Consider the following 16643-nt stretch of genomic DNA (forward strand, 5'->3'; position numbering starts at 1 on the left):
GTAACTTCTTGCCGCATTTGTGTCATGGAGGACAGCACTATAATATCAGGACAGCAAATAAAATCGACTTGGAAATGTTAAAGATAATCTAAATATACAAGTTGGCAAAATCCTCTTCTACTTACCATGTAGTTTCCTTCCCAGGCTCTTTGAAGGCCTAAGTCAGTCCTGTGGCCCTTCAGGGCCTCCAGAGTGGCTACCTTTGCCCTCACCTGCAGAGCCTCCTCTGGAGAAAGGCCTTTGATCAGTGTCCATGCCCACCACCTGGAGGTAAACACATCAGAAACACACAAAGAGAAAATCAAGGTATGGTGGGGGGAAAAGAACAATTTTCTCTACTGAGAGTACTGTACAATTCCTTGATGGCTGGGGCAGTGGAGTGATAGAGCAAGACTACAGCAGATGCCAGGTGTGGTGTATTTATTGGCCTTTTACTCATAGATCCTGACAGCCAACATCATTTTCTCGGACGGCTATTTTCCCAACTGTGTTCAGCTTCAAATGGGAAAAAAAACCAAAACAAACACACGTTGTGATGAAAGGCGGTGATAAGTCTTTGATGGAAGAAGAAAAATCAATGGCCAGTGCGAGCCCGAGGCAAAAGGAAATGTGTGTGTAAGGTTCTTCAAATGGAGTGATCTGGATGTAAAGTACCACATGAGGCCTGATGTGTTTGTTTCCTGCTGCTGAAGTCTGACCCAATTATGGACAAGCACGTTTTCTTCAACAAAAGGAACATTTAAAAACCTTTTGGCTTGAAGAGATACATCCCCGTCTCAGTTTTTAACATTTTAATTTACATGTGGTTTCATTTCATATCTGAACTATTGTGCATTAACGCAAAGTTTGCTCTACACTAAGAACCATTTATCCTTTTAATCAGAAAAACAGCAATCACAGTGAACAATAAAAACATTTTTTTTGTCTCAGAAATGCTCTTGATCATGTCCGAGTACCTGTTGTAGATGTTCTTGAGCGCCTCCTCAAACTTGCGCAGGACTTTGGGGGGCGTCGGCCACTTCACGTGTCTGCCGTAGTCCTTCATGGACTTGACGTTCTTGAAGCGACGGTTGACCTCACGGATGTAGGACTTCACCTTGTAGCGGCGGTACGCCTGCAGGATGACGAGCGCCGCTCGCATCCGCCGGTAACGCATTCTGGCGATGGTGCCCCTCCACACCTGGAGACGACAGACAGACAGATACAGTTCTGATTTCAATAATTAGCATTTTACACCATTGTCTTTCTTTTTAAGTGCCGTGTCTTTTTCATTTTTCTTTTCTTTTGTAAAAGTCTTAAAGATATGATGTTATACCCTATTTCTACAAGTTAAACTAGTTCCCTGGTGTCCTAATGAACATGTCTGTGATATGCTTTGGTCAAAATACCATAAGGATGAAGCACCACAGCAGTTCAATCACCCTGTTGCATGTTTTATGGACAAACAAAAGGACCACAAAAACATGAGTGAGTCATCTTTTTTCACACTTTGGCAACTGGTATGGCCTCCAGAGTCCCAAATATAAGTATTAAATTGATTAAAAATAATAAATAAAGTAAATAAATGCATGCATAGATGCATTGGAATCTGTTCTTTTAGCAAAATGCGAAGAGAATGTGGCTGTAGAATGAGAGACATTGCTCCAAGGTTCATTTTCTATACAAAAATAAAAATAGAAATTGTATCTCGTACATTAGCAGAGCAGTGAAATATTATGAGATGGGTCTAAGTTGACAAAGAATTAGCCATAGTAGAATTTATTCATTTCAAAAATGATCTTTTATTTAATCCTAGTTCACTCTCTTTGCTCACAAGAGGACTCATGAGCTATTTAATAACTGACAGCTACGAGTAAAATCTATGAAATGTCCCTTTAAGCCGAGGAGGAGCTGCACTAATGCAGAAAGGATTATGGGACATTTAGAACTGCTGCATCTAGATGTGATTTATTTAGCAGAATTGTCATCACTCTCCCCCCAGGCTATTTTAGGCTTTATGCACTGGTGGTAAAAAAGCTGACCAAGAAGAGTCTCCACCTTGAGCTTTAACATCTAAATCATCTGTAAATACAGCACAACTGAACCGCAGTGACTCGACTATAAATGTGTATTTCCATATTTTCCATGTTTTTCAACTCACAGTTGTACAAATTATATCATAGCTGTATATTATTAGAATTCACTACATTGTTAGATATTTATTTCAGGTGGAAATGAATGGGTTCAGGCAAAAAATATGGACTAAAAGAAGGACCCTCTTGTCTGTAACCAAGCACAGGTTGAATGGCTATTAGACCCCCTAAAACATGAATAATAGATGTAAGTAGGACCCAAGGGAGCCATAATTCTTGATCCACTCCCACTAAAAATCACCTCCATATGTTCCACCTTTCACTGTATTCTCTCTCTCCATCACACACACACACACACATCCTCTCAATTATTTACATATTTAAATGACTACATTGTGCCTAAATAATGCTATGCAATCAGCAACACACTGCTTCACGGGCCACCTCCAGGATTTCATTTCACCGTAATAATGCACAGTACTCATGGAGATCATGAATATTTAAGTGTGGGGGGGGGGGGGGGGCAGCGGCGGAGAAGAAGGATTTCCTATTTGCATATTTAAACGGTGGAGGAGGTTGTTCTCCACCTGATGCGACTGGCGCTGTAATAAATGGCCCGAAAAAGAAGATAAGTCACGGAGGTTAAAGGTTAATCCTCGCTTCGTGTTCATCTAAATGTGATAACCTTTGAGCAGCATCAGCTGCACATTCAGTCTATAATATGTCGTACTTTGGCGTTATTTTCTAACGTGCAACGTCATTTTTGGACATAAGGAATGCAGCATGGAGAGTCATAACTGACTTTATTGCTGAAGAAGATGAATCATACTGAGATCAATGAAAGAAGGTCAGGCAGCAATCTATTCACCAGGACAGTCAGGTCACAGTCTTTTCTACTCAGAAAAGTCAGGTTTTTATTCTGATTAAAGCTTCAGTGTTCAGTGTAATCATGTTTTTTGTATAGCCAGTATAGGCTGAAATTGGCCTTGTTGGATTCCAAATACAGACATTTGGCCCCGGTTTTATATTACCGATACAAACTACTGACCTGGTTTCTGTGTACAAAATTCCTCATAGCTTTTAGGGCTGGCTATTATATCATTTGAATGAAAAGGAAATGGCAGAACAGGATCATAGCTTCAATACATCATTGAAGAACCGCTACTGTACATATTCATCACTACGTGACCCCTGAGATCGCTCGCCCACATGCTCATGGTGACGGCAGTTGGGAGTAATTAATAATTTTCACCTTCTGGCTCGACGGCAGCTGATGTAGTCGAGCCATATTCGTCACATTATGGTAAATCATGTTCCGCTTCTTAAATCATCATCTCAGAACATGATTGTCAAAGTGGCCGTATGGTGTGAATACTGGACTGTGAGCGCAACTACGCTTCAGTTCAAACATGGAAACAATTATTATTTAGTAAAATCTTATATTATTGTGATTTAAAATTGAATTTTCACGAATATACAGTAAAATCTACTCAGTATAATGTGTATGTGCATATTAACAGAACTAAGTTTTGGTTTAAGTTTGGATTAGATCTATGCTGCCCTCTTTTTAATGGCATAAATTTGAATTCTGTGTTTTTTTTCTACAGTAAAGGATATTATATTATGTTTGTTTCTCTATTATTGATGTGGCAATAGTGTCATGTATTAGAAAATGGGCTTTTGTAATCTAATAAACTCAGTATTGTCCAACATAGTTACAGTATACCCACAAAGTTGCAAGTGAAAATATTGCCTTCCCAGTGTCCACATGATGCACAGTCCTTTTTTGCCAGAGCAACAACTGTGTTAATTTGAGCTATAAATCACTAATTACATTGTAAATGACTTTGGTTGAGGGTGAGAAGAAAAGCAAGGATGAAAAAAAACCGACCATAAAGCCACAGTGAGTGAGATAACAACAGACTTAAACTGTCTCCGATGTCTGTGGAGCCTCATTAAGGTGTGTGACAGGTGGAAAGTGGCGAGGGGTTAGAATTATGACGGGACAATGGAAGCAGCCACATCGGCACAAACACACCATAAACACACTTTCTGCCCCTCCAACAGCAGAGCAGGCTGGCCGCGATGATGGTAGCGGGCTGATGAAGATGGTACTCGAGGGAACTGTGGATAAATCAGACCAATAACAAGGCCCCTGACAGTCTGCAGCCCCCCCCCCCCCCCCCTTATACCTCTGGCCAATAAAGCCATCTGATCATCCCTTTAGAGCCTCTGCCATCATGGAGGCTGCCCTCACCTCGCACCAGGCGCTGGATTTACGAGATCATCGAAGCCAGATTGAGGATTTCTCACCGCAACAAAGCGAAACAGATTGGTGTGGTTTTGTTTCACGGGAGGGGAGGAGAAGGAGGAGGAGGAGGAGGAGGAGGAGGAGGAGGAAGGGGGTGTGGCAGACTTGAAATGCATACTCGGTAAGAGCGTTCACAAATCACATGGCGAGAGAGGTGGGAGGTTTCAGCTGAGAACACAGACAAGATCCATGACTTACAACCTTTAACTGTAATGTCTTTAAAGCTCACATACAGTGGTCCTGTTGCACATATATGTTAGTTATGGAGGTCTACTTACATACATTAACTTGTTTATATGGTCAAAAACCTCCTAGCTGCTGTAAACGAGCTGATAGAAATCTCTCTTTTCTGACGCTGTCCTCAGCCACGATATTTCAGACTGAAATCTCACACTCAGAAGACAGTGTGTCTTGTGATTGGTCAATACCCAGAAGTGACATAATCAGCTCCCCCCCTCTTGAACGGTGGATGCACTGCTACGCATTATCAAAACATTGTTTTAACAATGTTTAAAAATAGTTTCGTCACGACTCTTCGCCGCAGTGACTTTTATGACTTTGACCCAGAGTCAGAAGACACTGTCGCCCGTGAAACGGGCAACGGACGTTATTCTTCTTCTGCGGTTCAATGTACGCAACCGGATGTGCCCGGACTAGTGCCCGGAGCAGGAGGATCTGCTGTTCAGGAGAACTGCTGTTTATGTAACCGAGAGGGAGATTACAATAAAACACAGCGTTCTCAGCAATGGCTGTACTGTTTGTTTTGAACCTTCAGGGCTTCGTAAACAAGGTAATGACGCAGATACACACTAAAAAACATATATATATATACACACATATATATATATTTATTTTATATGTCCATGGGTTTTGTTGTCGTTTTCTTTTCTTGTGGCTGGTTTTGATTTTGTAATTGTATGTTTATCAGATGTAAAAGACGTCCCAGATATGCACAAGATTTAAAGTCCAAACTGCACTGTTCAAAAAAACAACCCTTCACCTCACCCAGAAAGAATAAAAAGGAAAACATGTCCAAACTCTGACACGGAAATACAGTCTGCACCATTGACGCACTTGACTGCAATCCACTGTGGAAAACCCGGGTTTCCACGTCCTCTGGGGGATATTGAGCGGGCTTCCCAGTCACATGCTCGATACACGTGGTGGGCGAGGGGGGGTGGCGGGATCAAGAGTGTGCTCCCACCGCAACGCATCAAGGGAAGACATTGGGCCGAGTCTCAGGCCAGCAGTCATTATAGTCAGTCAATAAAAAGCTTGGGTGAGCAGTGCATACTCACTATTATCTATACAGAGGCTGAATCCCTTATTCCTCTTATCTTGAATCCCAGGGCTATATCATTTTCAATTTTTAGCTCTGAGTTAATTTACTCTAATGACGTGAGACAAATGTCTTCAAACTGATCCTCACCAACAGGATCAGTCCGACTGAAAGGGACAGTATTGAAGAATAGATTGAATGGCTCTGGATGCTCCATCCATCATTTGAATGGGACAGGAGGAAATAGATTAGAAGAATATCGTCAATGGTCAGCAGTATAAGCTTAAAATAACTTGCATTAGTCAGACAATGTTTGAAGGATCCTGCACAAATAAAATCAACTTATTGACAAAGTGAATTACTATTTATCTACTAAAACCATTAAAGTAAAAAACAATGTACAGTACTTCCACGAACCCAACGAACCCTAAATATTCAAAGTTAGAACCAACAGGAGCTGATAACAGTTGACAGCTAAGGTTGTGTTGTGTCGACTTTACTTTTAAATCAAATAAAATTCCACTTAGATTTCAAGTTTTAAACCAAAATGCAACTCAGGCATCCAATGCAGGGTCAAGCCAATATAAAACCTTTTTTTTTCTTTAAGAAGGATACATCAAACTGTCAATCAGTGGAATGATTCAAAACCAATGTCAGAATGATTGTTTAGTGAGGATTTGGATAGTGACGAGGAAAAGCAAAGTCTGAAAAAAACAAAACAAAACAAAACATGAATGCACTCCAAATAGAAGTTGCCATGGAGACAGCCCCCATGGTTACAGTGTTTTGGAGTTTTAGATACTTCCTAAAAGGTGACGAGTTGCAACGAGTTATTTCTGGATTGCAGCATTGAAAGATTAAAAAAAAAGTCAGCCTTGAAAAACTGAAGGTCAATTGCATAGTTTAGGGCTATATGTAGATGTAATAAAAATGCAAGCATACAGTGGTGTCTCATCATAATCATCATACGACATCTATAGAGTCAAATCACAACATAAACTCAAGGCAAATTCAACTTGTACTGTTTTTGCACATTGAGAGACAAAGAAACATTGAGAGACTCGAAAAATGTTATTGTAAATATGCTTTATACGGTTCAAATTCCAAATTTAGCATGCAAAATCTGTTCTTTTAATTTAGATTTTAAATTGTTAAAACGGTATTTTAATATGCAGTAAATTGCAAATAACTGCCAGATATGGGAGGTCAGTTTGGAAAGATGGCCAAAAGCACTGAGTTTCAGGACATTTTCTGGCCCTTTCATGGATAAAATAAGCAAATTCAGGGTTAGATGTTTAAATGTTGTGGGGTTCGATTCCCCACTCAGTTAGTCTACATGGCAATGGGTATCTATGGATGAATGGCAAAACTCTATAAATCCAAACCATTTAGAAACCCCAAGCACAAGCAGACTCGTATGGAACACAACAAACTGACACGAAAACCAAGAAACCAGCATTAGAAAAATCAAGCAAGAGAATTGTTAAAAAACCTTTAAACCAACCTCCTGTGATCAACTACAGAAATTAACCAATCAAAAGCAAAGCACTTAGCAGCTTCAGAAGGAATTAAAAGATGAGAGCTCATGTTCCTGCTGAGGTCTGAGGAGACAGGTCAGTTGTGGACAGTTTATAGTATCTAGCCTCTATTTCAGTCATTTCATGTCACTCAGCTTCTCCCAAACACGAGATTTGAGTTATTACTGAACTATTCATTGCCTCAAGACATGAGCTCTCCCCCCACAGCTCTTCTTCCTCCTATGTGCACACATTCATACAGCTCATGCCCAGACAAAGCCCCCAGTGGTCACAATGTAAAAAGCTTTCTCCCCCGAGACATGGCACACGCCACATCTGACAAACCTATGTAAAGCTTTGGAAAGCAATTAAGTCGGCAGCTCAGAATACACAGGAGGGGATGGGGAGGTGAGGGGAGGGGGGGGGGGCGACGAGCAGCGGCAGTTAGTGTGATGTGGATGGCTGAGCTTGAATTTATGAAATATTCATTTTAACAAAGATAGAAGGTGGGGGAGGGTGGCTTGTGTATATTTTATAACCTCTTTTCTTTTTCACATTGGATTAAATGTTTTTTTTTTTTGGGGGGGGGGCAATTTTTCAAGTGACCATTTCTTAATGACTGAACTGCTCAGTCGTGCACAGAGATTCAAGTGTTGTTGTTGTTGTTGACGCACTGTTGCACAAAGGAGGAGGTAGAGCAGTCATCGGCCATGCGGCCAGGTCTAAGTGGAATAAATCTGAGGCTGCTGGGTGGAGTGAGTGGATGAAGCACACGACTGGGAGGATGAGGCGAGCGTGAGCACAGGAAGAAAGTGATTGAGGATTGCAGAGAATGGCTGAATTAAATGGAGCTGAGTTGTGCCACTGACTTCCCCCTCACTCCTCCCCCCCCCGCCTCTTTAATGGAGAAGAGGTTATGGTAATTCAAGGGGTAAAGTAAGAGCGCAGCTAAAGAAAAACGCAGCGCTTGTGCAAATTGATGCACTGTGATCAACCTGTGTTTAGGAAGCATGCAGATTTTAAAGATTGGACTGTTTTCATACATTGATGAGTCGTGCTATAAACCTGCAAAACAAACAAATGCAAAAACACTGTGATTATTTGTGTCAAAACAGTGATGCAGGAATTCCACTGGCCAAAAATCAAGATGAAAAAAGACGATTAAGATGCCAAAAAAAAGATCAGTTGTGCCAATTCTCAATAAATGTATCACCATATCTTGCAGTTCCATTGACAGGGCAAATAAAGAGCGACTACAATAAACCCACGAGGCACATGGAGAAACAGGAAGTGAGACTGAGCCTCGCTTGTAAGCCGACAGTCCTGGCACCGCGGCCCTGACTGGCATAAGGCTGTGTGGTGTGCCAGGTGCTGATAAGGGGATTGGTTTGCACAGCAGGTCAGACTTGGGCTGGGATGTTTGTTTGAGCAACAGCATGAAAGACACAGGAGTCAATGCTGGTGTCACATCACGATTTGATTCTGTGTGTCAGTGCGTGTAGCGTGAGCGAGCGTGTGTGTCTCTGTGGGCGAGCACATACTGCAATGCTTGGCCTTCACATTGACAGAGGGCAACACAAAAAAAAAGAGCCTGCAGTGCCATGCTGTGCTTGTTTTGGTGGAAAAGCTCCTATTCCCCTGGGCTTACCCCCTACATTATTAAAGCCTGCTTATCCTGGGAGATACAAGACAGGATTCTCCTGAGGGAACGGTAGAAGAAACGCTCCCCTCTAGTATGTCTGTGGGAAGAACCCGAAAAAAGGTCATTTCGATCAATAAAAAGGTCAAGCAATCAATCTGCTACAGAAGTCAATTTGGCAGGGAAATCCTTTCATGTCTGATCGCTTGGAGTTGCTCCTTGAGAAAGATACAAAAGCAACATGGTGTGAAGGAATCTGTCCGCATGTTTCTGATCTAATAACAGTTGGGGAAATGTGTACGCCCAGGTTCAAGATTGACACACACACACACACCAAAAATTATATCAACAAAAAAAATCACATTTTACCAGCTGAGATAAAGGCTTTCAGACTGTGAGTGATTAATTGCAAACAATTATCACAGTACTTCTACAATGAGAAAGACTAATGTGAAAACCAATATTGTTCCAAATGTTTCAGCCAAATCAGCTGAGCTGAATATCTGAATTGAATGTTATTTACTTTTAATCATGAGTGCCACTGTCCAAAACAGCAACATTTCAAAAGATATTCTTATTTCAGAGCTGTGTGAAAGAAGTATCAAAGCATTAACATCAAAAGAGGGAAAACAAGAGCACTCAAGAGAGCGCAGAACTCCACCAAGGCTTAAACACACTGTAAACTGCATTTTACATAACGGCACCTGAAATGTTTACATTTTGAACCCCCAGAAACCCGTTTCTCACCCACAGGAACCCCTATTTCTAACCACGGAAACCCCTGTTTCTAACCCGTTTCTCACCCCAGAAACCCCTGTTTCTAACCCTTGAAACCCATTTTATTAACCCTTATTAAAACCGCCATTTCTAACCCCAGAACCCATTTCTAACCCCTATTTCTAACCCTGGAAACCCCAGTTTCTAATCCCAGAAACTCTAGTTTCTAACCCCACAGACATTGTCTGACAGGACCAAACTTACAGATAAATCCATGCTGATGAAAACAAAACCTACTTAGTTGAGGTAATAACACAAAATTATATCTGCTCAATGCCTCAGACTTTTTAAAAACTTTTTTACTGGAACTCAAATGTTTCTAGTCACTGAGGTTATTCAGAATGTAAAACAAGGACTGGTGAACTCAAGTGAAAACATGACTCAGACCTTGAGAGCATCACACCCTCATAATGTTGTTCCAAGGCTCTAATCAGATTATAGTTGGTGATTACTGGCAATCAGCAGCATTAACACTGATGGATGTTTGTGAATACTAAATACTCCCCTTCTCAGTCTGTTGGTCTAAGGCACAATCATAAGGAATGTATGGAGTAAATCAGCAAAGAGTGGCTTCTCGATTATGAATCGTCCAAGTGTCAAACTGTTATGTCGGCTTCTGCTCTGAGATAGACTGACTCACCTTCTGGAGAAAGAGGACGATTCTTTGGACCATTTCTTCCCTCTGATCCTCCAGGCTGAAGAGGGTCCGCGGCGTGCGGAGGAAGACCTTGGTTTTGCCGTAGGCCGCGTCGTGGTCAAATCCGCATCCCTGCAAGAGCCTCTTTACTGCGTCTTTGTCTGACGGCAGGTCATGATTGGGCCACGTAAACTCTGAGATCATCTTGTATCTGGAGGACGCAAAAGTGCTCGCATGAGAAAATTACATTTGACTTTTGACATTGGCAACATATTTCATTTTCTCTCACCTCCGTACTTGAAAAGGTTTTCATTTCTTTTCATTTCTCATTCCTCACACGTTATATAATATCCAAGAATGAAAACAATGTCATTTTAATACAGTATCGTGCTGTAAAAATGTTAATGACAAAGAACACCTCGTTCTTGGCACAGTGCCTTGGAAATAATACATTTCATAGCAGAGGTGTGAAACCTGAATGGACACCGTTTATTTTGAGATTGAGGAGAGAAATAAAGGTGTTTCAATATTTGGGCTACTAAAAATATGTGTCACACCTTTGTCCATGTCAAGTTTGACGTTTAAAAACCTCCATAAACCTTCAAACTTGTCTTTGAAATATGGAAATAGTTCATATGTACAGGAAGAAATAAGTCATTTGGATCCACATACTTATACCAAGCATGAACTACATAAAATCACAACAATGTTTTATTTACTTCAAAGTGGGTCACTTACACAACTATTACATGATGTTATCTTCATTTTCTGGGTCATATAGGCTGTACAGCTCCAGTGGAGAGAGGTCAAACATGGCTCTTCTGATTCTAGAGATAGCTATATTCTCTTCCAAAATCCAGAGAGTCTAAGCTTTCCTTTCTCGACCACATCCCCAGAATCATTTCACGGCTGAGCGACTTGTCAGCGCTGTGATGCAATAGTACTAATACATGAGTGAGGAGGGATTCAAGTGACACAAGTGGAAGACTTGAAGAGTTACATTATGCAAAAGAGTCATTACCTAATCCTACATCCCCACCACAATGGTTTCTAGGAGGGCAGTGGGTGAAGTGTGACAGCTGGGGGGAATCAGACTACAAGTGTCTGAGTCTCCTGAATCTTTGGTTGATGCCGTTTCAGAGTGTTCTACTTTTTCCAGGCATGTACGTAAGAATCACCTGTCGTTCACCTCACTGGATGTGACGGTGTGAGGGTGTCACTTGCTGTACGGACGGTAAAATCCGCTGAGACAAATAGATGGTGTTTGCGATGTTGGCCTTGATATATAATGACTTGACTGTCTACGGAGCCTACTATACAACTACACTTAATGTATGAACACTGGTGTGCACAAGCACAAGGAAGCAGCTGGGGTTTGTTTGTTTGTTTGTGTTGATTGCAGGTTTTGTTGTTTAATTTGATGATTATTATTACTGCTTTTGTCTGTAAAATTCAATCAAAAATATCCCTTTAAATGCAAAAAACATGATATGCTACAATATACTGCTTTGGTTGTGCATGGCTGACTGTTGCATGGCTTTAGCAGCAGAAGGGGTTGTTATTCAGTCGTTTCTTCTTCTTCCATGATTTCAAAGCAAATCCAATTAGAAAACAACCCTGGCTCATTGACACCTATTCAAGGACTCTTTTGTTCATAGATGAGTGTAACTTCAGATCTGACTTTAACTTCTCAAATGTGATGATTCCTGTCATAGCTCACAGTAAAATGAACATCATTAGGTTTCAGAGTGTTTTAGCAAATGGAGAGAATGTTGTTGTTGTCGGCTTTTAACGAAAGTGTAAGACGTTGCTAATTTTATTGGTGTCTTATTGCTTTTTATAACACTTTCACTTTGTTGGGTTTTAAGCTGCAGTGTATTTTAATGTGAATGCACAGCACTTACTTTGGTCACTAACAGTTTTTTTCTTCTTGGCTAGATTTAACTTTGAAAGTTGCTTTTGCGTGCTTTGAAAGATGATGTTGTTGTTACCTCTGTAGGAAGCGTGGGTACGTCTGTCTGTAGGCAAAGCCGGCACGGCGCACTCTCAGATTCTCCAGCAGCCCGAGGTATTCCACCTGGTGGCGGCAGCGTTCGTGCTCAAACAGCAGAGGCGACTTGACATCGTTGGGCTTGATGCAGCGAACATAGTAGGGTTCCTGAAGAGAGGCAACACGGGGTGACAATGAGCTAACTATCGACAAAAATAATCTACACTCACCTAGTGAGATTAGATTGCTTTGCCTGATAATACCCAACCAAGGATAATGGGGGAAAACGGTTGCATGTTACAGACAATTTGCCTTTCAGGGGAGTAGAAACACACATTTTCCACTGTTTTCAAAAATAATTATAAATTGCAACAACCACTGTGTCCCATTGGACTATATTATGTGATGCTATATCACATGTAGGGCTCAACAATTGATCATTTTCAAACCAAAATTGAAACTTGAAACAACGTAAATTAGCAACTCACAAAGGCTGCAAGGCTCCTATTTTCCATGTTCTATGTCAATTTAAAAACGGCAATACTCAAATAATGTAAAAAAGTACATATTTATGTTGTCATCCTTGCATTAGAATAGCGCATTTTATATTTTGATGGCATCTAATGTGTTAAACCTCCGTTAAGCCTTAATCACATGTATTGTATACAAGACAAAATAATAAATAATAATGAAAGTCTACCAGACTAAATAATACATTAATCTATTCCAAAAACAGATGCAGAATATCAACTGTCTTCACCAGTGACTACATTTGACCTATTCAGCGTGGATACTGTTTCTAACGGTCAAGACTCCTCACCTTGCTGGCCAGGTTCTCCACCAGTGAGATCATGGAGTTTTTGAAGAGCGTTGCAGCCGTCAGCGGACGTTTGGTGACCTCAGTGATGCTGAGTTTTCCCTCAGGCCACATGCCCTTCAGTACTGGGTTAGAACTGGACGGCCAAAAGAGAAAAAAATTTAGGGCTTGTAGTATAGGTCATTTTAGGTACAAATGTAACAGTAGTTCAGATGCAGAATAACTCTAAATCTACTCCCTCCATCTTTCTTTTTATATGAATTGACTTAAATGATAAAAGACTTGCCAAACAACTTTGATGAAAAGCTGCATTCACAGTTATTAAAATCATTTCATGTTTTCTGCTCCAAACCTTTTCAAGAGCAAGAGCTCAGGCAATTAAATTTGAACGTTCCCTGCTTTTGCGAGATGTTCGTCTTGTAGTATCAGGATAACACCCACACCCAGGAAATATTAACAAAAGATTATCTGCCATCTCAAATTGTCTCGTGTCAAGAATCAGTGGACCTCCTCACATTCATATTCAGCAGAGTGGAGAAGAGGAAGCTGAGATAAGTTTTTTGTTTTTTTACAAAGTCCTGCGCTTGTCTTTCTAGGGGAGTGTCAGGAAATCAAAGCGCTGCAGGAAATAATACAGGAGGTGGAGGTGAAACTGTGTGTGTGTGTGTCTGTCTCACCTATTATAGAGCAGTCTCTTGAAATCCTGGAACAGAGTGTCTTTGTTCTTATCAATAAAACCCACCACTGAGTACCTGTAAAAAGAAGGCAGTAAGTGCATGCACACACACACACACACACACACACACTTGGAAATATATAACCTTTGTTATATTAAAACAAACTGTCCTACTTTGTGTCTTCAACCACTGAGGCCATAATTATAGGGCTAACATCCTCATCCACACTTGACCCATTTAATATTGTCAGTCTAGCCTCACCCCTTCATTTAATCCTTGCACCTTTGGAATCAAATGACAAGATGTAAGAGTTGAAATTGAGCCTGAAGAAATAGGACACCACCGACAAGAATGCGACATGTCATCATGTAAGCAGATTAAACCTTTTTTTTTTTTTTTTTTTTTGCTATGAGGTGCACTCCTGCCTCTTGCCTGGTCTAAGTGGCTCAGGGATCAATCAAGTTTGCCAGTTGGGCCTTCCAACCTCCTCCTCTGGCTGAGTCATCCCTCTGGCGTGGAGACACTTAGCTCTCGTAAATGGGCTCAACATGTTTCCCTCGGAGTATATTTTGGGGACTTAGCTTGAGTGATTTATTCAGTTTTGTGTGAAAAGTACTTGAGGGACTGGGGATTGGCTACGGTCCTTTTTTTAAGGGAGACAAATGTGCGATGACGATTAATGCTCATGAGCGTACATCAGCGTTTGTGTGGAGAAGCTTTTAAAGTGTCTGAACCTGCAGTTACTGATCTGTATGAACTTGCTGCAAAGGGGGTCTCTCAATAAAAACAACAACTAAAGAGCTAGTTTGATGACATGGGGACGCAGCGTGGGATCATGGGAATCGCTGTCTTGTTTGGTTCTTCTTGGGCGATAGAATGTGAAGTAAATGGCAGCGAGTAGTCATGATCCACACAGTATAATGAAACTAGAGAAGCACTCAGAGAGCGCAGACGTCCGCCAAGGCAGCTCAGTGCTTACAAAATACACCCTGCTGGCACCCTGGGTCAGAGAGCGAGTGTTGTAACCAGTGATAGCGTCTACGGAATCATGCCCAGACATTTCCTGAAAATTTCAGCCAAATCTGTCCGCGACTTTTTCGAATTATGTTGTTAAGAGACAGACAAACAAACAAATGTCAGCGAAAACATACCTCAGGTCAAAAAATACACTTATCATTAAAAGGTGATCAAAATGAAACAACTTGTTATCTTGACTAGAAATACAGAAATACATCTATGGATTTAAAGAGTGATTGGGACATTTTTGCTAATGTATGTCAAAGTTAACGCGTCCATCGTTGCGATTAATACAGCCGAGATTAACGCGATAACATTTTTTAAAGGTACCATATGTAAGAATGTAGCTAAAAACAAATTCAAAATGCTGAGGTCTTTTAGGTTTCGTTTTTCTGACATAACTGGCAACCCGTGGTTGCTCGGCAGCTGAGACTCTACTGACTGCAATGATTGGTAGACGGCGGTAGGTGGCGCCACATGCCAAAACATGATTTCAAAAAATAAACATGATTTGCAGTCTGCAAAAAACATTTTTAATGCAAATATTTTGTCTGTACTGTTGTTGTTGATGAGTTCAGTTTGTTATATGAACATTATTCCTGAGTCTATGTGACATATTAGGAGGATTTTATGGCCAGTTGCTTTAGATTTATTACATAATGCACCTTTAACGCAGTTAACGTTTGTTTACTCCTGGTTTTGCGCTGACCTCTGACATGAAAGCCGGAAATTATTAATTTAGTCATTAGAAGAAAAGCAAACTTTTAACTGAGATAAATCAAGATTAAGGTTTTTTTTTTTAATTCTATTGACAGCCGTTATAAATGTACAGTATATATAACATGTCTCTTAAAATTTTTAGCTAATGCAGAAAAGTTACATATTATATCTTTAAAACCACAGTGGAAGAAAGCTGTGTACACAAACCCTGACACATCATCAGCCCTGTTTTCGTTTGTTTTTGTCTGTTTTGGTGATTATCAAACATCATATTGGGGTTCAGTTTCTTGTCAAAGTAGCCACAAGAAGCACCGTCACACTGTACATTATGGTGATTTAATACATGGGTGTGGTTACGCATTAAATGTGATGCTACAATCGCCACAGAAAAGTGCCATTTGAAAGTAATTTTGTGTTGTATGATTACACTGCTTCAGACTTCACTGTTGTTTCCATTTGGCACAATTTATCTAAATGCACGTAGACCCTTTCATAACGGAGAACAAAGCTTCAAATTGCATTCAGGCCGAGCAAAAATGTGTGTCATGACCTCATTTATGTTGAGCAACACGCAACACACGTGTTCATTGGTGGATTGTTTTGTGTTCTGCCTCCTTTTCTGGAGAAATGGAAATGATTGTAATTCAGTAGGAAATTATCAAATGGAGCCTCTGTAGTGTTTTGTGGACACACATCATCAGCATTCTACACAGCAGTGTAGAATGAGGCATGAATATGTAAACAATTTGAACCAGAAGGTGAGTCACCAGTAAAGGCTTCTTGTGAAAAAAAAAAAGATACTTACACAACATCTCCTGCATAGTGCCTGATGCGAAAGTCCCTGTCAAACTCCAAACTCTTATCGGTCGGTGAGAGCTGCAGAGAGACAGAGAACAGTGATGGTGAAGCTCATTTCAGACTGAAACTCAAAAACAAAATAAGCAAAGAAAAAGAATCTCATCTTCACTTTGCTATTATTCAAAAACCGTAAAATTGGGGACACACAGATACTGTACACACTATTTTTAAAGGAAGCTTTTGGAGGACAAAATCCCTTGTTTTCCCACATCAGGACAGTTTGGGTAAAAGTTGGAAAAGTAGTGCTGTGTTGTGACTCTAAACATGTCCAAGCACGCCAGTTTAACCCAAATAATAAGATTGATGTACAGCTTCAGCACAAACACAGAGGT

The 16643-nt window shown here is 40.6% G+C and overlaps 1 protein-coding gene across 1 annotated transcript in view; it reads right to left on the reverse strand.

Annotated features, from left to right (window-relative positions):
* Positions 1-16643, reverse strand: part of myo1d (myosin 1D) — a gene marked incomplete at both ends in the record, with an annotated part of 72258 nt that overhangs the window by 23984 nt on the left and 31631 nt on the right. Inside the window, 7 exons of the mRNA XM_083904292.1 lie at positions 126-264; positions 957-1180; positions 10236-10443; positions 12224-12390; positions 13043-13175; positions 13717-13791; positions 16259-16329. Coding sequence (XP_083760418.1) covers positions 126-264; positions 957-1180; positions 10236-10443; positions 12224-12390; positions 13043-13175; positions 13717-13791; positions 16259-16329 — 1017 coding nt within the window. The remainder of the gene's footprint in view (positions 1-125; positions 265-956; positions 1181-10235; positions 10444-12223; positions 12391-13042; positions 13176-13716; positions 13792-16258; positions 16330-16643) is intronic.

The sequence above is a fragment of the Microchirus variegatus genome (genome assembly GCF_963457635.1).
Source record: "Microchirus variegatus genome assembly, chromosome: 17".
Taxonomy (NCBI): domain Eukaryota; kingdom Metazoa; phylum Chordata; class Actinopteri; order Pleuronectiformes; family Soleidae; genus Microchirus; species Microchirus variegatus.